Source organism: Cavia porcellus, unplaced genomic scaffold (genome assembly GCF_034190915.1).
Source record: "Cavia porcellus strain 051 isolate PalLab524CR breed Dunkin Hartley unplaced genomic scaffold, mCavPor4.1 scaffold_18, whole genome shotgun sequence".
Classification (NCBI taxonomy): Eukaryota; Metazoa; Chordata; class Mammalia; order Rodentia; family Caviidae; genus Cavia; species Cavia porcellus.
In genome coordinates this window covers 11,809,812-11,833,054 of record NW_026947501.1, presented here as the reverse complement: position 1 = coordinate 11,833,054, position 23,243 = coordinate 11,809,812, and the positions used below count along the sequence as shown (strand labels likewise).

Here is a 23,243-nt window from a genome sequence, read left to right as displayed (position 1 = left end):
GATGTCAATAATTTATCTCCATGAGAAATACCAAAAAAGTATGGAAAGACTTCTTTTACCCAAAGTTCTATCCGAATCTTATAACTGATCTCACATTATGACAGAGTGTTATGTTTCTGTGACACTATTATAAAAGCAGACAGTTCCTCCAATAGGAATGAGAGCTTCACTAGTTTCTAAGAAATTACTTATCTATGAAGTGTCTTGCAATTTGCATCTTTCTTTATTTTCCAACATTCATTATGTGGTTTTGATGGCTAGCTAATTTATAATGGTGAAGCCATATTATTTTAAATCAACACATTTATTTTGACTTTACATTATTTTCAAAGATGAATTCTTATAAGCAGATGTACGCTGGTGTGCATTTTTTTTCTCAAAATCTAGAAATCAAAAGCAAAAGAAATCTTAGGAATCTTTTAAAAGTAAACAGGAAGATAAAGTTTTTGGTTTTCCCAAATTATCCTGTATAACAATAATAATTTTAAAAAAACCAACACCACATGGTGCTTTTTAAAACGTTTTTGAAAATATAGGCAGACAAAAATGCCAACAAAAACCTAATCAATATCCAATACAGTAGTGGGTTTCTTTTGAGACTACAGGAATGAATTTTATAAAAACAGTTCTTTCATGAAAAAGGAAGAAAGAGAAAAGGCAGAAGGGGAGGGCAAGACCTAATTCTGGCATTTCTTTACAGAAACTCTGACATTAAATACAATGGAGACTTGGAGCTGTATCCATAAGACAGGGTGATTTTCATGCTTTAGGAAAGATTTTGAAATTACAAAGATTTATTTCAGTTGAAAAACTAGAAAAAAAATCTTATTCTCAAAGGTCTAGGTTTATTCTTGACCTCCTTGTTTATTAGAAAACAGGTTGAACAAATTGCTTCATTTCTGGATTTTAATTCTTTAAAACAAAATGTGAGTGTTGGGTTCTCATACAAAATATGAGATTTGGTTCATATCTAAATCTCTTGCTATAAGACATTAAAAGTCAGACATACAATAACAAAGGAGCTTTACTCTCTTTGGAGACCATGGAGGGTAGCCTCTGTGATCCCTCTTACCTCTTCACTTTGTATTATTTGAAATTTATTTCTCATTCCAAAGTTTCCCAAATTATATTTTACATATGTGGCTCAAAGTTTTAAATTGATCTAAGGGAACCATTTGAGTTGAAACTCTTAAGCACAAGTTGAAAAGCTACAGAAGACGAAATATAGTGTAACTAGATAATTGTGACATCTAAAACTAGTGACCTCTTTAAAACAGACAACAATAGATGTGCACGAAAGAAAACAATTTGGCAAGGGTTGCAAAAAAAAAGCGGCCACAACACAGGTAAGCAGGAGGCTAACCCCAACCCGACCCCAGCACATATAAAATGCTGATGAACATAGGTTACATTTACTGGATTCTAGAAACATTTCGAGGAGGTGAAAGAGGATTTGAGAGTATCTGGTCCTAATAGCCCTAAACCTAAAGAGTATTTCTAAAACCACATTTTGTAAGTTAATGGAGAAAATAATATGAAGATAAAAGTATAATACACAGCCAATTAAAATCAGTGTTTAATATTACCAATGCTTAAAACTTTCTTGGGGTTAACAAATGGCTTCCTCTATAATCCATTTGGCTCTTTAAAGTTTCACAAATTGTGTTCTTAATGAAATAACTTATCCCAAACATATTATTCAAAAATTAAAATTTGGTGAAAATCCGAACCACATTAATAATTACACTAGAAATGTCATAAAAATATTTTTTAAAATTTGTTCTACTTCATGAATAGATTTTTGCTCATCTAACTGTCCCTTAGCTTCCTGTCTGTCTCAGCTCATCTATGCTCTGAGTTATGCTAACTAGTGAAAAGTCAAGAGAATTCTTTCCATGACATGAAACATACACATGTTTGAAGAACTAAGCAAATGTAACCTAGGAAGGCAGTGATATTTTCTAAGACTAGTTACAAATAAATTGGAAAGGTTTGTATTTTTATCATAGGTTCTTAAACACTAATTTTAAATAATGCCTTACAAATAAGAAACAAAACCCATTTATTTTATCAAAATTAGCAACAATATTTTTAGACAATAAGTTAGAGAAGTTCATTGATCATTCTGGAGTACAATTGACTTATTTTCATCTGATTTTTCTTCTTATGGTCCTACAGATTGAATCGAGGACCTCACACGTGCTAGGCAAGCACTATTATACTGAGTTACCTCCCCAGGCCTCTGACGTTAATATTCTGTAACATGATTAGTGGGTTAATAAACCTGCAATAAAATATACTGAACACAAAAAACAAGGGCAATTGTTTTATTTTCATATAGAAAAGGCATTTGGTCAGCACTTTCAAAGGGAGGTCATAAAGTCGTAACTAAGCTATGATGAGGCTTTCAACACAGAATGTAAAACAAGGCACATCAAACTTACATTGCACATTTCTCTGACTATAGCTTTTTCTGTCTCACTAAGGTCATGTTCATACTCTTTACCCTGTTGACGATCTATAGTTTCCTGAACATCCAAGACCTGGATTTGTTGAAAAAGAAAAGCAAATTTCACACAGGGAAAGAGAAAAAAACTTGTTAGTTATGATAAAACCATCAAGGAGCTTCATTTTTAAAAAAACTTTAGTTTTCTCTGTGTCTGCCTATAAGAATGGATTAGAATACAGCAAAAATCTTTTAAAAGTAGTTTATTGTATTGAAACCTATCTAGAATAAATTCTATTTGATTTCAAATAATCATTAAAAGAAGCCCATTGTATCATTAGCAGTTGAATCCACTGTCTAAAATAATTAGATACATTTAATTTGTTCACTAAGATAACCTAATACTGGGAATCATTTGGAGACAGTCTATAATTCTTGGTCCATTTTAATAGTGATCAATATAATTATATGACAAACAGCCCAAATGATATGTTAGATAGAGCCCCAGAAAACATAAGTAAAAAAGAATATACACCTAAGGACTATCTATGTTCCTAGTGCCTAAGAAAACAATGTGACAATTGCTTTTAGATAGCATCAAAGAAAAACACTGGCTCCTTACACTGAAAGCATTTGAACAACACTTTGTTTTTCATTAGGGAAATGTCTGGTGAATAAATCCTTTTAAACAATTTTATAGGCCTATGTTTTCACATCTCTGAATTATCCCTAAATGGGTTGAACTATTCCTTTGATAACATCAAACTTTTCATATGGATACATTTTATGATACAAAAAACAAAACTTTGGCTTTGAACGTTGATCATTTTTTCTTTAAAACAACTTACAAACCAAAGCATTAAGGTAACATAAAAACTGTTTTTCCTAAATGCTCTTAGAGAATCCATGCTGTACTGTAACATTGCTGAACTATTTGGTTCTATTTGGGCATGGTCAATATTGATGGCCACATCTACAGGTGTCTCCTGAGAATTTGCACCTAGGAACAGGTAGAAAGTCATGTCAAATTCACAGATTCTACCTGAGACTAACTAGAATTCAATCTTGTAATAAGTAATATAACTTACATACTATATTTTGTTAATCTGAAACTCCCAGCAATTATTACTCCATATATATCACTTCTTCAAAGTCCTGATAACTCACCGCATACTAAATTCACACTTTTTACATACTTAGGGAAGTCATTAACTGTGTTTGATATATAATCATAGAAAGCAAGGAGCCCCTTGGACAAGCTCATTTGCCTACAGATTCAATATAGCTCAGAGAAGAATACTTCAAATCAGCTAATTTCTACTAAATGAAATGAAGCTCCAATGACTAATAATCCTGAATTTTACAGTCAGAGAAATATGGTGTCATGACAAATGGACTAATTTCTCATGGACTAATTGATATCCAACAGTCCCCTACAAAGTATAACCACAGAGTTTATTAAAAGTGAGATTTTCTGAAACCATCAGAAACAGAGAAACAGGACCATTGTACTAATTATTCTTTTTAGAATAGAAAATCTCAAAGTATGTCAAGCGGCCACTGTTTTTGTATATTGAGTTCTTAAGGCTTTCCAAAGACTATGTTTGCACATACTTCTGTTTTATTACATAGTTACCTCATGGAAGCAAACATATTTTATACTCAAGGGCCTCTAGTTATCCAATAATGATGCTTCAGTTGTTCAGCATCACCCATCTGCCAAACAAGGACACTTATGTCCTCTGATTATAACATAATAGCTGCCTCTCTTGAGATAAATTTCACATAAAAACTAGAGAAAGAATCCAAAGAAAATTGAGGAGCTCTTCCTTGCCATTCCCTTCCTTTGAGTCCACACTAAGAGCTGCAGCATGGAGAAATCAGGGGAAATTTTTGGTGTTACCTACGATGCTGATGGAATCCAAAATCACAAAGCAACAAGCTGACACAGTTTTTAGTTCCGAGTAGTGGGGTAAAGCATTGCTTATAGTTTGTGCAGGCACCATAATGCTACAAAGGTAGAATTAATCTCAGGGCCCTTTTCCACTTCTAAAGCTCTTTGCATTGCTAGTGACTGGTTCATTCTAAAATTCATCCAAATGCTAAAGCAGAGAGCAAAATGTTCTTCAGGCAATAAGTCAATACCCACTACATGCAGGCCAGTGCCCCTCATGCTGGTTGTGCCTTCCCATGAATTGCTGTCAGCTGTTCACTTTGTGAATTATACCAGATAAGACAGGAAATACCAAGTGCATTGCTCGTGGTTACCAGCAATAGGTCTACCTCCTTTCATCCACAATCATTTTATGTGTGTAAAAAGCAGACTCAGCTTTAGGCAAAATAAAGCAAAATATTCTGAGATGACTAAACCTTTAAGCAAAACTAAATCATCACAAAAGCAAATATTTTAATGTTATCATTTATTTGTTATGCATGTCATGAAAAAGGTGACTTACTCTAACAATGTGTATCTTTAAGATGATGATAAATCACTGTAAGATGAAACAATTTTAACTAACATTGGGAAACTTATGCAGTATACACAGAACTGAAGCTCTCTACCTACTTTTTGGTTTATAAAGTGTTATTCAAGACTTCTTTGAAATTATAGCTATAGTCACTATATGTTTAATATAGTTAAATTGATAAAATGTTAAATTTTTAAGATGACTTTTATTTTCTGTATCAATTCTTCCTTAGGTAAATATTTACATTATTAAATATTAATTTGACTTTGGTACTCACTAAATGAGTTAGATTATTAGAAAGCCCCTTATTGTTTAAAAATGATAAATTTTGCCCAATTTTTATAAAGGTATTGTAGAATTTGAAGTATAGGTAAAAAATAAGTTTTACGTATAAAAGCATGTATCTATTTTCTAACTGTGATTTGAAGACCTAATTTTCACTTATTAGATGAAAAAGTAGATTATTGTTTGTTTCAATACTTCCTTTTCATAGGTTTCACAGTGTACTTCAATTGCATTAAAAAAGGAAAAATATGGTAACCTTCATTTTTACAAATTATGAACTCCTTACATTAAAAGACATCCATGTTACAAATACTGCACATATAATAGCTATAACAATATTTTACACACATGGATATACATGCACATCAGACTTCAACTTTGATGCAGATAGGTATGATTCACATTACTCAAACCAAAATGATAAAAGAATTTCAACCATAAGCACTCAGACTCACGGTTGGCTTAAAAACTGAAAATCATACTTCAAAAATTAAGATTAAAAGTTACACTAAGGGGTAAAAAAAGAAAGTTTCTATGGTTAAAGGAAGACTGTGAGGACTACCAGACTACAGCAAACAAGCCACAACACGACTAGAGTTCTGGATAAATGGTTGCACACGTTTGGTTACCTTAAGAGAATGTACCACGGGTTCGGGCTGCTGAGAAGGTGTGGTATGTCCACTGAAGCTAGCTGGAGAGCTGGGTGAACTGTTACTCCCATCAGCCCCTGATGACAACCTAAAAGAACCCTTAGTAGAAAATCAACAACTTTGTTACTAAAACAAACGTCCTTTATAACTATATAGATGTCATTCAATAATCAATTTCACTGCCAAGCGAGAATCAGTCATTTTGTTACTTTTTTCTAGCCTATCCTAAAATGCTATCAACCTGTTAATTGAAGCACATTTAACCAAGAAGCATTCCCATACAGGTCCAGATATCATCTCTGATACACCAAAGACACCAATGCCCTCCAAGGAATAGCCATTAAAAAACATTTCGAGAATGATTTTTGAAACTTCAAGATACTCAAGAGCAGGGAATTCATGAGCTACTCCACAGCTGAGTTAAACACGCTTGCTCAGCAGGTCAAACGCCACATTCCATATGTCTCAGAAAATAAAGTATATTGCTTTCTTGCACTGGGGAAACTGTGTGTCCTATAAAACCGTTCTTTGAGGGAAAGACCTACAAGATTTTCAGAAGAGATTTTACCAAATTCAACATTTTCTTTAACAAATATTTCCCTCCTTTTCCAGCTTTTTAAAAAAATGGGACGCAAAACAGATGCAAACTTACATGTTTTAAGTGACTTTTCAATACAATTGGTTAGAAATCAGTACTGGGCATGATTAATTAGTCCAGTGTAAGCCACATTATCTGCATAAGGATTGGGAATTTCTCCCAAGGGTTCTGCACTTAAAAAAAATAGTGCTCAAGGAAAAACTAATGGATCAGAAAAGAAAGAGAGCAGTTACCTACTCTCCTAGAAAAAGCAGGAATGGGAATTTTCAGAATCTATTTTTAAACAGATCATTACACAGAGAAAATGAGAAATTAATTTTTGTTGATCAACAAACCTACTGATATTACGTGTCTAATAGATTAATCATTGCTCCATTTAAGTTGATTCCATCAATCAAAACTCCTGTGTAGGAACCACTCTAGGTGTGTCTTATATGATGTCATAAAAGAGAGGCAACAGTGGTTTGGGACATTAAATTCCACCATCTGCACAGGAGAGCTCTTACCCACGTGCACATGTTAGGGAAGGGAGACAAAAGTTTAACACTGCATCAGTTACAGTTGTGAGCTCTGTGCACATGTTTACAGAGAAGTTAACAGCCACTGGTTTTTACAATGATTCTTCTTTATGCAGTTTGAACTATTTTTCCATTTCCCTGTCACTTCTTCCTACGACCTTGATGGCTGCCCTTATCTCCATGCAAACCTACTGAGACTATTTTCCCTGCTCAAAAAGTTGTACAACTAAACAGATTCCACCCCCATTCTCTCTAGCCAAAAGAAAGAGGAAGATGTGCAATATAACAGGTCTGTCCCTAACAATTCAGCTAAACAGATGATGCAACAGGTCTGTCAATATAAAACTTTCCCTCTGGAAAATAAAATTATAAAATTTATTAACCTGTATTTATAATTCAAATCAAATCAGACCTAGTAATTCCTGATACAAATAATAGAAGAGAAAAGACTAGAAGTTTAAAGTTGGCTAAGGGGGCACACTCCCGCATACCCCCGGGGTTTTAGACAGCATCTTCCTCAGTAAAGGTCAAATGGTTTGAAAGCTAGGAAGTTACACTGGGAAGCCTTCTTCCCTGAATAAGCCTAGTCTCTGCTGTTCTCTCCTGAGCACCAGCCTCAGGAACTCTTTTGAGGTTACCCAGAGTTCACTTCACCTCCCACGAAGCACTCGCCATCACGGTGCCACTGTTCTTAGATTAGAGAACTTTAATGTGGCAGGCAATATCTTCTCACAATGGGTTGCCTTTCTGCCAGCTCATCTTTTCAAAACTTTTCTGCACAGTTTTTCTATTTCAAAGAATTTTCCTAAATTTGACATACACACAAAAAAAGAGGCATATTAATACTGGTATGCTTTTGTGTGGGCATCCTAGGCTAAGAGTAACATTCTCACACTAAATGTCCTGGACCATTTAACACTGTGCCAACACAAGAATGTCCTGTTATGGGCATTATCTGTTAAAAAAAATAAACACAGTATTCCACCAGAAGAAGGGGGACATTTTTTTCCAAGATTCAAGTTCTCCTTCAAATTAGTTTTGAATCATGGACTAGTAATCAATCAGTAAATGAAGGTTCGTGTGTTTTGCAATTTTTAAAGCAACAACATGCTAAACAGTCTTTAAGATTGTAACATCAGAATCAAGCACCTCATCCTCTCTCACCTAGAACTATAAAATAAAAAAGTTAGCTTTCACTGTGCTTAGTAAAATAAAACCATTTGACCAATACATTGTCACTAAATTATTTTTTAAAATAGTCTAAGGCATGAAAAGCCAGTGTGCAGATGATATTAAGTAGTGCCTTGGAGAATTATTTCAATGCTTAAGGCCATTTATTAAAATTGCACTTGATTGGCTTAGAAGAAAGGGAATTTCAAAAACAGAAAACCTTAATAAACCTGGAAATGTGATTCCTACCCCCACTTGTTTGTTTTCAATCTACACATGGATACAAAGTGCAGATACACAGAATATGCACTGCCTCTCAGTCAGCAGGCATTGGAAAGGACCAGAAGAATTTTCTAGGATGGCCTAGGGGCCTATGATGGTGTTAGTTCATTTTCACAGTTAATGATCTCTTATACGTCTTTTCATGAGAGGCCCAAGCCACCTTTAGTCCTTTTTTTCCATTTGGGGCTGCTTAATGTTCACCCCCACACCAATGAAGGAAAAAAACACTGCAGACAGACAGTTTAAGAGGTGACATACTCTACTCCCATCCTCCCTCCCCAGTTTCAGACACGTAGCAAACCTTTCCCACGGACAGGACTTATTCTGTACCCCCAAGCAAAACTCTTCCTCTAGCAACAGAAGCAATCTGGTTACGCACAGCAAATGAGCCAGCTACTTGTCTTCACTCACCGGGAGAGTGGGCAGGCATCGTCCTATTCCTCGGCACCCTTGCCACCACTGCCAGACCCGCCGGGCTCTGGGCCCCCAGCCTTTCTCCACATTTGAGCTGTTTCTAGTTGGAGGTTGCCTTCTATTCTGGGAGGCCTTATATTTGGAACAACATGGTACAATCACTCAGAAAAATACTGTTTCCCAAGTCTCAAGCAAGCAGATAGAACAAGAAGCTTAATGAGATGGACCACAATGACCACAATGGCAAGCTGTAACATGCACCTGTAGCTAGGGAAAAATAAAAACAGCAGCGATCTGAAGTCTGCGTGTTAGAGCTGATGCTGGTAAGTGTTTCGTAAAGGCACAACTACATTCTCAATCTAGCAACAAGTGGTGATGAATGTAAGATAACGGAAAAAAAAAAAAAACGATGCTACTTAAACAATGTAATTTCATAGGCTTTACCTGCGAGAGATATAATTAGCATAAATCTTCCAAGTAATTAAACTGCTTAACTTCAGAATTTAACAGAATTTTTTACAAATTGGAAGCACTGTGTTCTTTGGTTAGGAAATACAGGTAAGATCCCCATATACACACATTATACATTTCTACAATATGTAGAAAAACTGACCATTGAATTTTCAACAAATTTGCTGCATACTACAGAGTATATAATGAGCTAAAAGATCACCACTGCATTAACCTATTTTACATAATTATACAATTTTTATCGACCAGTTAACTTCCAGATTCCTCTAGATCTTATTGGAACTAGAGATCATACAACTAAAATAGAAAGTATGAAAATTTTTTCCTAAATTTCAGATTTTTCCATAACCAAATTCTATCAAAATAATGCAAAGCAAAATGCACTATTTCACCATAGTTTCCTCTCCTTGTAAATTTTCACTAAGACTTTTAATTAAGGATACTATATCCCAAGGAATAAGAAAGCAATAAATATTGAGGTTAATTTTGGAAAACTAAAACTGAGAATGTAATGTCCTAGCTTTCACTGATTCACTTTCCCAGATGCTAGCTCCCTGTTGTAAATCTTGGGTCCAACTTTCCTGTTTAACTTCTGGAAGTAGAAAACTAAAACAGGGTAGCACAGCCTCACATGAAGGAGGAGCGCAAGCCGTGTCCATCACTTGGTACTTACAATAACTCTTTTTCCAATCTATTAAATTAGCATCAGCCCTATCAAATAAATCTCACAGACTCTATTTGCATACATGACAGAAAACTACACACTTGCACTAGGGTCATCAAGATTATTTCAGTAGAGCAACACTGACTTCAACATTGCTATCTGATGATTCCATATGTAAGTGTGTAACTTCCATCATCAAAGAATTATATTCAACATTTTATGACATGGACCATGGATTAACCTCCCACCCCAATCCACATACCTCTATTTCCAAGATGACTTCTAGTGAGTAATACAAATTTTATAGTTGCTTTTACAAATAATGGGGATAACAGGATTTGAGTCTATGATTTATACACCCTTCACACCTAATGCCTTTTGAGTTCAATCACTGAATGAAACGTATCCTTACTTTCATTTTTCCTTAATGCCTTTCTGTTCTACCAAAACCTGCTGTACTGCCCATTAAAGTTATAATCATTTAGAAGCCATTCAGATACTACATAGAGAAAGCACTTTTGGAAAGTATATTACTATAAAAATAATAGCTATATATTTAAATCTTATGAAGATTTCCATAGTAACTAGATAGCTATATATATTTCCTCTTAAGGAGGAAATTTTATTTATTTATTTATTCATATTTTTATTTTTTGTACTGGAGATTGAACTCATGACCTCGTACTTGCCAGGCAGGTGCTTATGCCACTGAGCAAAATCCCCAACCCAAGAGAAGGCCTAGTTTTTTGTGGAAGAATAATCAACTTAATAATATAACATTTTTAAAGAAAAGGAACTCCTATAGCATCAGAATTATTAATTTTCTACTCATGTCAGGAACTTTTTTTTAAGATGTAGATACAAAGAAAACTGTGTTCAGGGACGACTTTGAAGTTCAAAAAGAGAAAACTGACTCTCCTCATCAACTGGGAAACATTTCCTAACCTTCTTACAAAAGTAACTTTGTGTTTTCTGAGGAATCTTTCTTTTTTTCCTGCAGTTTCCTAAATTATGTAAGAAAGAATGATAACATCCCATCAGTCCCACAGAAATTAGTGTATACTTGTCAGCTCTTTTACATACAAATTAATAGTATATCTAGCAAGTTATTTTAGATTCCAACATTGGTCAACCATAAATGCTGATAGTAACTCTCTGCATCAATAGCTTGCTAATGGTTAGTGCATATTATGGAAATAATGAATTCTAATGTCGTAAACAAACATCGTTAACCAGGAAGTAGACTTATGCTTTAAAATATATAAGTGTTTCTATGCCTTTTTACGAAGGACCTAGATGATCTTCTGTGAAAGTTGAAAATTTGGTCCATTTTCTTTTATTGTCCTTAAAATAACTAACCTATCTTTCATATTGAAGGAAGAAAAAGCCATTCAAAATTTAAAAGATCAGCTAAACAACTGAAAGTCTATTTATCTTCTTACTGAGTAAAATTATAATTAATTTAAAGAGAACTGGTAAGATGAATGGAAAGTATTGTGATTAAGTTGTCCTTTTAGTGTTTTATTATTATGTTTCAGTGTGGCTATTTTTAGTAAAATTACTTTAACAGTCTGAAGATATCTATTCTTTTGCTTATAAAGTATTAAAAAATATTTTTAAATTTGCTGTTACACATGCACCAAAACAAAAATAGGGGTCTTATATTTTAAGTATTTTTCTTATGACTTGCAAAGCAAAAAGATACATATACTTTGGAAACCATAGTGAATACAGATCTTCAGTAAAAGTACTTCTATATTCTTTATAATAAAATAATTCCATGACTATTTCAAATTCTGATGAGATCCATAGGTTTTCTCTGCAAAATAAGAAAATTATACTAATCACTCTTATAATGCAGTGTTTCTCTACACAAGGGTGGCTATAGGTCTCATCCTGCCCAGCTCATTTTCATCCAGCTCATTTTTATCCTGACTTTTATGTACTTTACAGGCAAGAACACCCACAAATGGATCAGTCTTCAGAACAAAACAAATGACACAGGAAATGTAGAGATTTCTTCTCTCTCTCTCTCTCTCTCTCTCTCTCTCTCTCTCTCTCTCTCTCTGTTTTTCATGAGCTAATTACAACAACCACCCAAATTTATGGGGAAGAAAGCCACATAAACAGTGCCATTTCCCCAGAAAATACAGTGGCACTCCAAGAAGCTGGCTGCTGCAGGGGAATTATTTTTGAGTTTTATAAAGTTACTCAAATCTCATATAAATTATTTTTTAAAATTCCTATCTATAATTATGGAGTGAAAATCAAAAAGTAGAAATTAAAAAGGGAAAGTTACCTACACTTTAGAGAAGCAAGCAATGGATGAAAGTCAAAAGTTAAGAATTGAGTCTCTTTAAAAGTTCTAATACAATATGCTATAGTCAATTGTTTTTATACTCTACACCTATCAAACCCTTGTAATGGGGATATTGTGGCATTTTTGTGGAAAGTAAAAATGCTTCTGAAACTTCTGAGAAAAAAGGTGAAAGTTCAGAGAGGGTAAAGGTTGTACTTGCAATCACCAGGCAAACCACAAACACAAAAATTCCTCTCGGAAGACTGATGGAAAAGCCAAGAATGAACTATTCATTGACCCCAGTAATAAAAAAAAAAAAAAAACAACCTAGAAAGTGAACAGTAACCTCTTTTTAAGGTAATGGGAATGGTTTTCAGTCAGTCTGACTTGAAGACTTCTACCTTGCTGTCTTTGATAACAAGAAGAGTATGGAAATCAATTTTCATATAGACCTAAGTGTGGGATTTGCACGCGTCAAAGTCTATGGCCTCCGGTCTGTCGAGGTCACAGGTTGAAGGATACTCCAAGCTTTTCTGTACTGATGCAGAGATTCAATACCACATCAGTAACATTCCCCTTCCAATTATGACTATTTTAATGATAAATAATCTCATCTATTTAAGGATGTACATGCTCTTTAAGACCTAACAGTTTCTCTTTTCCTTGTTCTTGATGGGTTATATATGTAAATAAAGAAAACAAAAATGAATTTTGCAAAAAGAAGATGAAACTTTTTTACACAGCCATTCTTCTTTTCTCAAATTTGAGTGATTTTAAGACATTATTCTTATTCATAGACATAATGAAAAAAACTTCACAATATCCAACAGTATATGTTATATAAAATACACAAATCTCATAAGGCTCATCATTCATAACTTATGATTTCTGCAATGATGAAAATTACCTAAAATATAAAGTTCTAGAACAACCCTTTACAATATTTCATTGTAGTTAAGAAAAAAATGAAAAATGATTTCAAATAGCAATTCTTCTGAGAGAAATTGTGTTTTCTACTCTGGAAAAATGAAAAGGGCTTCGACCATCTTAATGAATGTGAGGGTGTGTGTGTGTGTGTGTGTGTGTGTGTGTGTCCACACACACACACACATATATATATATTTCCAACTGTGCAAAATCATATTCAAATCAAATAAAATGCATTTGTAACAAAGTTTAGAGACTCGTCTTCATGTTTATTATAGGAAGCTTGCTATGAAAGCCTGAAGATTGATCAGCTAAAGTGGTTTGCTGTTACTTAAATATGTTTAATTTTTTATAAGCCCCAAAGCTTGGTCTAAGTATTAATATAATACCTCATACCTCACCAGAACACATACCTAGTTTACGATAAGGGATGAGTTTGGTCTTATTGTAAGGTAAGAAGAAATATATTGTTAATCTCATAAGTAAAATGAGATTTAGCCAGTTTGGTCAATCTCCATTCTGACGTCCTATAAAACTGCACTAGCATACAAACAGAAGCTCAGGTTATGATAAGTGACTTTAAAGGTCACCTTGGCAAAGCGTCCAACAAATTCCTGTGGAAAGACTTGGAGGTGCTGAAACCTTTTAGTTTGTTCTCATGATATTTAGTTGGTTGTAGTCAAAGTCTATCTTTCATTTAAATTAACTATAAAATCTATGCAATAATGATATGAATGTTAAAAACTCACTTAACAAACATTCAATGTTTGTTAACCATCAAAGGCAGTATCATACACAATACATTACATTTTTGAAAGAGAAATATAGTGAATTAAAACTATGAATTCTAAGGTCATGTAGATTGAATTCTTAATCTGACACCTTTGAGCTGCACTTTGAGTTTCCTCATCTATAAAACATGAATAATAGTGGTATAATGGAACAACACCCTATAGTTTAATAGTTTTAAGAAAAACTCAGAGCACTGCTTGGCTTCAGTAAGTGTACAATATTTGCTGTCATTATCATGAATGTTTTTGTTCTGGTTGCCAGCACATTTCATCATGTGTCAGTTGACTCTCACATGTTTATTATATACAGCAGTAGTTCTCAACTGGGGGCAATTTGGTCTCCCAAGGGGGACATTTGCTAAAAATGTTCACAAACATTTTCAGTTGTTAAAACTGAGCAGCTTCTACTAGCATTCTGTGGGGCAGATATGAAGGGTGCTGTTAAACTTTCTACAGTGCACAGGACAGTCACTTCATGGGGAAGAACTGCAGTCTCAAATGTTAATATTGCTGAAGTCAAGAAATTGATTTAGAAATACAGACCTAGATTGAAAAATGGCACTGTAGTACATCCACTCGTTCATGCTTCATATGAGGAGCTACACCGGAACTTAAAATGTAAAACTCCCTCGAATGGCTTAAGAATAAAGACATCCATATTACCATCCATCAATAAGAAATTATTTTTCCTAACAAGTGAAATAAAATTTAAAATACCCCAACATCCCACCACAACAATGGTAGAAAAAAATTGGTCGGCATAGGGCCACGGTCCATAGAACAACGAGTCCTAAGAGCAGAGAATGATGGGGGCGGGCTTTGTGGACACTATGGAAGAAAACAGAGTTTCCTTAACAATACACCAGGAAAACATCCTGCAGTTAAATTTAAGCAGTCACATTAGGGAAAAATAAAATGGCCAGCAAACAGAAGTGATCACCCTGATACTCAAAACAATGTCCAGTTGCCAAGGACAGCATTATGCAACAGAGAGAGAAATCTACATCCTAGTGATCGCTCCTCTCCACGTGGCTAGGTTGTGTGGTCTGTTTACATGTTTGTATCCTGAGTGGAGGACATTTGCGAGCATGTGTTAACCTCAGTCACTATATTCCTCCTACACAGTAGGGCTGTCCTATGTGCTGTCAAAGAAATGATTCAGTCTTGTCAATATGAGCTCCTACTACATTTGAATACCTTCTTTGACTGAATATAAGGATACACTGTATATGGAATTGAAAAACCCAGTAGTAAGAAAACAAGCCAGTTAAAAATAGGTGAAGCGGCTGAATAGACAGTTCTCAAAAGAAGACATACAAATGGTCAGCAGGTATACGAAAAAATACTCAGCATCCTCATCCTCAGGGAACTGTGAATCAAAAGTACAGTGAGGTACCACGTCACTCCAGTTAGAATGGCTGTTGTTAAAAGAGAAAAAGATCAGTACTGTCAAGAGTTCAGAAAAAGAGGAGCTCACATACTGTTGGTAGGAATGTAAATTAATAAAGCCATTTTGGAAAACTAAAAATAAAACTTCTGTACATTCTAGCAATGTTACCATTGGGTGTATACAAAAGGAAATGAAATTAGTATTTGAAGACACATCCACACTTTATGTTTATTACAGCATTATTCACAATGGCTGATACTGAAAACACCATGAGCCTCCATCACTGAATGGATAAAGAAAATGTAATCACACATAGACAAAAGCAGAGAGAGACAGAGACAGAGAACTATATACCACGTAGTCATCAAAGGCTGAAATTGTCAGTTGTGACAACGTGGAGGAACCTGAGTTTACTGTTCTAAGTGAAATAAACCAGGCAGAGAAAGACAAACATTTCTTTGATGGGTCCCTATTAGGCAAATATGATTAATTTAAACAAAGTTTAAATCTCCATTTTTTTCTTAAACATTATTTGAAAAAAAAACACAAATTTGCACTGAAATTCTGAATCATCTCCATTGATTTATGAAGCAAAAATGAAGCTTGGATAACTAAAAAGGTCACTAGGAATGATTAGCAAGAGGAATAAATTTGATTAAGAAAGCATCTAAAGTTGATTCCCAATAAAATCAACATGAAACTTCATATATCAAATGTAAAGCTATTTTTAAAAATCATCTGAGATGATATTATTTTCACTAAGTGTAGGCTATAAGTTTCCAGGTAACACCACCTAAGGAAACCAACGGAGTGATATTTATTCACTAACTTGTCATTCTTTACGCCTAATAAGAGACAATAATGGGTAAGTCTGCACAGTCACAGGAGAGTGGTGTGGAGTTTATTTCAGAAAACTTAAAACCTCAGACTGATGACACATCCATAGAAACAGGAGCCCAGGATGTGAAACACAGAGCAGCAAGAGATGAGGTTAACATGGCTGTGGGAGTCAAAAGAAACAGGACTTTCTATGCCTCATGGAGGATTTGAAATGTAGTCCACGAAGGGCCACAGACTGTAACCGAAAATGATTTGTGCTTTATAGATTGATCTAGTCATATTACAGAGAATGACTTTGTGAGATAAGACTTGCTGGGATGAAGTTCCAACTAGGAGATCAACAAAGTAAGTTCAAGTCAAAAATGATTTCTTATTGCCTGGACTGAAGACTAGCAGAAGAAATAAAACGGGTGATGTCGATGGATTAAAGGGCAGGACCTTATGAGTCTTAATTTTATCTGAATATAAATAGTAAGACTGAAGTGAATCTAGGGTACCTCCCAGCTTCCTGGCTGAGTAACAGCCAAATGGTTACGCCACTAACCAGAACGGGACAGACATACCAAGAGAAGGAGCATATCTCATTTCTTCCTCTGGTTTTTAATGTCAAGATCAAAGAAATGTTTAGCAATGCAAAACCTTGAGGGAGTCTTTCTCACAGATACCCTAAAAATGGTTTTCTTATAATACATGAAATTGCAAAATATACAAATTATAAATGATCACTATATTACGGATGAAAATACCTGATTAAACACGCAATGTTCTTGGAAAAAAAGAAAATTATTTTGAAATACCATTGCTCTGGGTGAAATTTACAGATATATAAATGTAGTCCTCAGGGGGAAAAATAAAATGAAAGTAATCATGAAGTATAGCATGATGCCTTTTTGTCAGAGCTACAGAGGGCAAAGCTGAAGAAGAAAAAGCCTTACTATCTTGAACGGGCTAAGAGCAAACATCTCGTATCACCCTGTAACCCTCTGAAGCCATAGCAACAACAGACAATAATAAGCAAGGCCTGGTAAAAACAGCTGTTAAATAATAGATAGGAAACGCAAACAACTACATCTTCCAACTACACTTACATATATTCTGATTCTCGGTAATTAGTTTCTATGTTTAATTTCTGATCTTTTCTTAAACATATAAGTTCTAAGGAGAAGCACTAGAAGAGTGAGGAAGGAGATGTATCTACATCGTGTTTTGATCAAGTTAACATTAAATGGTAGAGAGTTCTGGCATTGTTGCAGAAAAGAGCATATATGAATACCTTTACCTCTTGGGTTTATTTAAAAAGAAAAAGAAGAAGGAAAGGTATGAGCAGGACACAGAATACAAGGGCACAGAACTGAATTAGCATGCAAAGGAAAAAAGAGCATTGCTAATTAATATTGCAATTGACTGTAGAGCATAGCCCATTAATAACTGTGTTAAACACCTCCGCATGGCATCAGAGGCCAGTAGAACACATGCAGAGCTACACACCCAGTAACTAAAGAGCTATTTAAAATAAGCACTTGTTGAGTTGACTATGAAATATTAGATTGTAAGGTGGCATTTTCTGCCACAGTAACAAGGTCAAGACAGAGGCCAATACAGAGGCAAAAAAGAGTCAATGTCAAACAAGGGTTAGAGCTGGGGATTTAGCTCAGTGGCGTAAGTGCCTGCCTGGTGCGAGGAAGTTGTGAGTTTGATTCCCAGTACAAAGAAAAAACAAGTAGCTATAGTAACATGTATAAGTAATACAAATGCATGTATCAGTAACACAAATAAGTACAGTTGCTTGTTAGACTACCTCTCTGTCCATGCCATCTGTTGCAGGCTCTATGTTACAGTATTAACAGTGATCTTATGCTTACAGACACACATAATATAAGAGTGGCCAAAATGAATCTAGGCAATGTAGCTCGTGCCTACTTAGTTAAAAAAAAAAAAAATTGCCAACAGAAAACAATGAAACTGGCCATTCGTGAGAACATTATCAGAACACAAAAGTTCTCTTTGGGTGTCAGTTCCTTAGAGAGGCCTTTTCTAACTCCACGTATAATTTCCACTCACTGTAGGGGCCCTACAATGATATACCCTGATCTACAAATGCACGGTTTTTAAAATAATCCATGTATCAAACCATAAGTTGAAGGAGGTCAGAGCCTGAGCCTTGCTTACTCAGAACACATTCTCTTGCCTAAAACAGTGTTTGTACATAAAAAAAAAATGTTCAAAAATATTTAAGAGATGAAAGATGAAATGAATGGCATTTAGTGACCTACGAAAATCCCATTCCTATTTGTTATAAGTTTTTGGGTATATTAAGAAAAATAACAATGCCCCTTAATCATCTATCTTTCATTGAATATCCCTGTACCAATCTGATGATAAATGCCAACATTTCTCATGTCAAATAGTAAGAATCTATTTGAGAGTCTGGAAATAAAAGACACTGAATAACTGAATCAAAAACAATTCTACCTTATCTCTCTATACTAATTTTGGCCACATGTTATGCCACAAACCAAAGCTGTCTGGTTAAAAAACAGTTTAGTTTTCCTGATGTTTTTGGATGAAAGACTTGAAAAAAATGAGATGGCCAAAATTCTAAAGGCATTATTACCTAAGTAAAGTTAACCCTGAACCCACACAGCCACATTTTTCTGAAAAGTTGACTGAAAGAGTTCTAGAAAGTGACATTGTGAAGTTTCAAGAAAGTCAAATTTTAACAAGAAATTTCTAAGAATTAGAATTTTTACAATAGTATTATCCTAGAGAATAGATCAACCAGGAGGTTTTCCAAGGCAGAGCTGTATAGGAAAAAAATCATAAAAAGTATTTTTCTAACATGAGAAAAATGATCCAGAGACTAATGAGCTCCATCAGCCATTCACTGCCTGACCCTCAGCCAGGGGCTTGTCCTCAGTGTCACATGGAGAGGCCCATCAATTAGTTTCATGTGGTGGCTGTGAAGGGTGACTAATAAACCTGATTGCAAAGCACTCTGAAACACTAAGTACTATAAAGAGGTTTGATAATTGCTAGCTTGCCATCAGTCACCAGTGAAGCACTGTGAATGCATATGGCTAATCTTTTAAGTTTTAATTTATAAATAATAATCGTATATACCTCTGGGCACAATGTCAACATCACACTAACTGATCTTCTTAAACTGTTCTTTGCCCTTGGCTCTTCTGATGTCCTGATGACAAAGGCAAGTAAATGAGCACCCTTCTCACTTCGCTGAGCCACAGAAGCAGTGCTGGAGACCTGCTTGTGTCACCCTGTTTGTCCCTAAGCACACGCAGATCCTGCTCCATGAATTGATGATGCGTAAATGGCCATCCAAAGACTTTTTCTGTTCCTTATAAGCACACAAAATACAAATATCAGGAGCCACATATATGACAAATACCATAGAAAGAGAGAATGTGAGTATGGATGATCTTAAAATTGCAAAATTCACTTGATTTCTACCAACAATCTGCCAATTTTCCATTCTTTCATGAAATGTCCACAATTGAACGAAAGGGAAGATTAATTGATTTCAGATCTCCTTAGACAGAAACAGTTCTCCTCATTTATTGATAAACATGGTTCTAGAAATTCTCTCATCTGTGAGGGGATACACAGACACCCATGTTCCTTCCAAGCTGCCATATATGTGGTATCTATTTTAGAGACAAGTCTTTCTCTTGTTATTTTTCTAGCATATTTCTAAAAATTAAAGACTAGTCTAGACACAAAATTAATACACTCAGTCCCTCATTAAAGTATAGCTACAGTCATCATGGATAGGAATTTTAGAAAAATACATATTTCTTAGAACACCATACCACATCTCTTCTATGTAAGGGTCTTGCTTTTTCAAGACAAATGCAACCATCTAGATCTCCAAAAATTTTCATCCAAAAACATCTTTCTCTAGTTTTATCATAGCACATTTCCAATCCAAGTATTGACAATTTAGGGCATGTTTGAGACCAACAAGACAAAGAAACTTAAACTAATGAGAAATAGCAAACACTTATTAGAAAGAGTATATATATACCATAAAGTCTTTACAAATGAAAATTATAGGAGATATACTATGGGGCAATTATCAGTGTAACTTTTACATCTGACAACAAACTCAAAAATTACCTTTTACAGAAAGTGACAATGAGCCTATGCAACCTGGTACCATGTTAACATTTGATGCTAGTGAGAAGCAGCATGAAGAAAAAGCACATTAAATAAGTCCTAAGTTTTAGCTTAATGAGTTTTTTTAGTACTTGAGGGCCTTGCGTGGAGGCTTTTACTAGAAAATTTAGGGATTATTTTAAAAGTTTATACCAGAAATTTTACAAAGTACTGTATTTCTATATCTGAAAACAATGGAGCATTGTATTTTTTTAAACAACCCACTTACCTTTATTAAGTGTGAAATTAACAAATAATAGACTTAGGGGCTGGGGATTTAGCTCAGCGGCATAAGCACCTGCCTTGCAAGCAGGTGGTTGTGAGTTGGATCCTCAGTACCAATAAAAAAAAAAGACTGGTCTCTTGGGCCATCTAAGCCCACATTGTGGTCACAGAGATGGTGGCAGTGTTCTCCACTGGCTCCCTTTGGGAGTCAGTGTCCTCTAGAGTACATAGTTTCATTCACTAGCTATTAGACCAGTGGGTTTCAAATTTGCAACATCCCTAAACCTGACTTGCCATTTTCATGGCTCCTACACTTGGAACTCTTCAGTATTCCAATATCCTCTTAACTGAGAAGATTTCCTCATCCTTATTAGGTCTGCCTTGTTCTAGGCTCCAAATCCATGAAAAAAAAAAAAAAATAGCTCTTGATCCCAGGGCTGTTAACCCAGAAAACAGAGGTGGGAAGGAATAACTACTATTAATCAAGAGGCAGTCTTTTCAAAATTGTTGTTTTAAAATCACTCCATTTGAATCCACCTGTCCCCTTCCTCTTTCTGGGGGAATCCTTATTTCAGACTGTACAGTACATCATGCAAATCAACTCCCCTCTGGAATTTGTGATTCTAGGTGTGCTTAGTTGAGACACACAAATAATACAGCATCTTTCAGAATTTTTATCTTCAGATTTTTACAACTTCTATCATTTAGGTTCATGGTACAGAAACAACTTTCTAAAGAGAAGGAAAAAAAAACCTCAAAAGAACACAGTTAACTTCTTTAAAATTCTTGGACTACTTTTGCTAGTTGTATTTACCTAAGTAAATTTTTAGGTAGCAGTTATATTAGCAATAAGATTGGACAGATAAATGTACAGATTACAGAAGAAATATAAATCTGACTCAAATATAGACTGATACTGTCTTCTCATGACCTAAAATGCCTCTCATTTATTGCAGAACAACATGCAAAGCAGGAGTTCTAATGTTTGACTGATTACAAATAACTACTAAACTCAAGGCCAGATGGAAGCCGTTGTGGACTGATAAAAGCTGGCTCTAAAAGGGGAACCTTTTTAGCAGACAAAATATATCAACTGTTTTGACACCCACGGCAGGTGTGTCTTAATGTCAAAGACAGAGATTTTTTTTTTCATTAAACTCATATGCTAGGAAATATAGTATCCATAACTATAGAGATCTCATAATTACAACACTCAAAAAGGACACTCAGAAATACATCACAACTCAGTAAATTCTATCACAAGTTGTGAGGGAATGATGGATCCTTACTTTCAGGTGCTTCATAATTAGTGCCAAAAATTAATAGAGTTAAAATATAAATGACAACTTTCTGATGAAAACTGGCTTTTTAGACAAAAGGAGTTTTAGCATCTTTGTGTTTTGAAACATATTAGTTTGAAACAAGCCCCAATTCACTTTCTATTTCTGTTTTTACCTCAATCCTATTTTAATACATGTTTTCTTACCAGTAAAACGAACTTTTGTTTTCTCAGTAAGTTCTATAAATGGTAAAATAATTGGCATGGCAGCTCAGGGTCTTTGCCATTGAGAGAAGTGTAAGACTAGCTTTCTAAATGTTCACTTGGGAAGACAGAAGCTGCTGTGCATTCACAGAGGCTGATTTTTAGTGGTGAGGGTTTTCTTGATTAGGGGAACAAGTTACATTAAGTTTTTTATATTTTCAGGAACATATAAAATCTGCTGCCCCTCAACTATTACTCAGTTAAACATGTCCTTGGCTTGGGATTTTGATCTTCACACATGTATCAAAATCAGGCACAAGATATCTTTCAATTCTACATACAATATTTGTTTTCAACTGGATATAAATGATAACTAATGATTCACAAATCAAAAAGACTTTAATTATAGAAAATGCCTGGTGTTACTGTCACATTGATTTGAATGCTTTGTTACCTTAGTGTTTTGTTGTGCTTTTCATTTTAGATGCATATTGTATGTCATTTTTTAGTGTATCAATCTTAGTAGGTTTAAAATACGTGCTCATTGTCAAAAGTCTAAAGAAAGGCCCTATTTTTTGTTTGCTATTACTTTAGATGCCGTAGTCTACAGAATAAATCCAATAAATCAGATATCCTTTGAAAAACCATTCTATTCTTTTGCATATTCTTTCTGTGCATTAAAAGTAGAGCTGATTTAGATTTATATGCTAGTTCTTTTCCATTATTTTCTTCAGTGCAGCTATACTGCAAAAACCTGAGTGCAACGCTGCATTTTTGTCATCTTTTTCTCACAGTAATTTGTTTTGTTTTATCCCATAATTGAATCATGATATATGTTATATATTTAAATAAGGAGTATATATTGGTTATAAATTATAGATAAATAAAAGCTGATCTTTTATATATTCGATTGGCATTCTCTTTCATAATAATTTATAAAATTCCCTCTATGAAATATCAAATTCCCATGATTGTATGCAATCTTTTAATATATTTTAAGTGCGATCTTTTAAAAATATATTACTTTCAGTGCCCAAGAGAAAATATTCTAATTTCAAGCCTTTAGCTATCATTTGCACCAATTTTTAAAGAATTTTCTTCTCATACAATAATACAAATAGCACTGCAGTTTCTAAGACTAAATGGATT

The 23,243-nt window shown here is 34.6% G+C and overlaps 1 protein-coding gene across 7 annotated transcripts in view; it reads right to left on the bottom strand.

Annotated features, from left to right (window-relative positions):
* Ccdc85a (coiled-coil domain containing 85A) overlaps positions 1-23,243 on the bottom strand; it is a 176,151-nt gene that overhangs the window by 3,636 nt on the left and 149,272 nt on the right. For 2 of the 7 annotated variants that reach the window (XM_023564111.2, XM_063229433.1), the window contains exons 4-6: positions 8,829-8,963; positions 5,829-5,948; positions 2,445-2,543 (exon numbers count right to left, since the gene is read on the bottom strand). The exons of 2 other annotated variants lie outside the window; for them this stretch is intronic. In XM_023564111.2, the coding sequence (XP_023419879.2) occupies positions 2,445-2,543; positions 5,829-5,948; positions 8,829-8,963 (354 nt within the window). The remainder of the gene's footprint in view (positions 1-2,444; positions 2,544-5,828; positions 5,949-8,828; positions 8,964-23,243) is intronic. 3 more of the 7 variants (XM_063229430.1, XM_063229431.1, XM_063229432.1) reach the window with 3 other exon arrangements.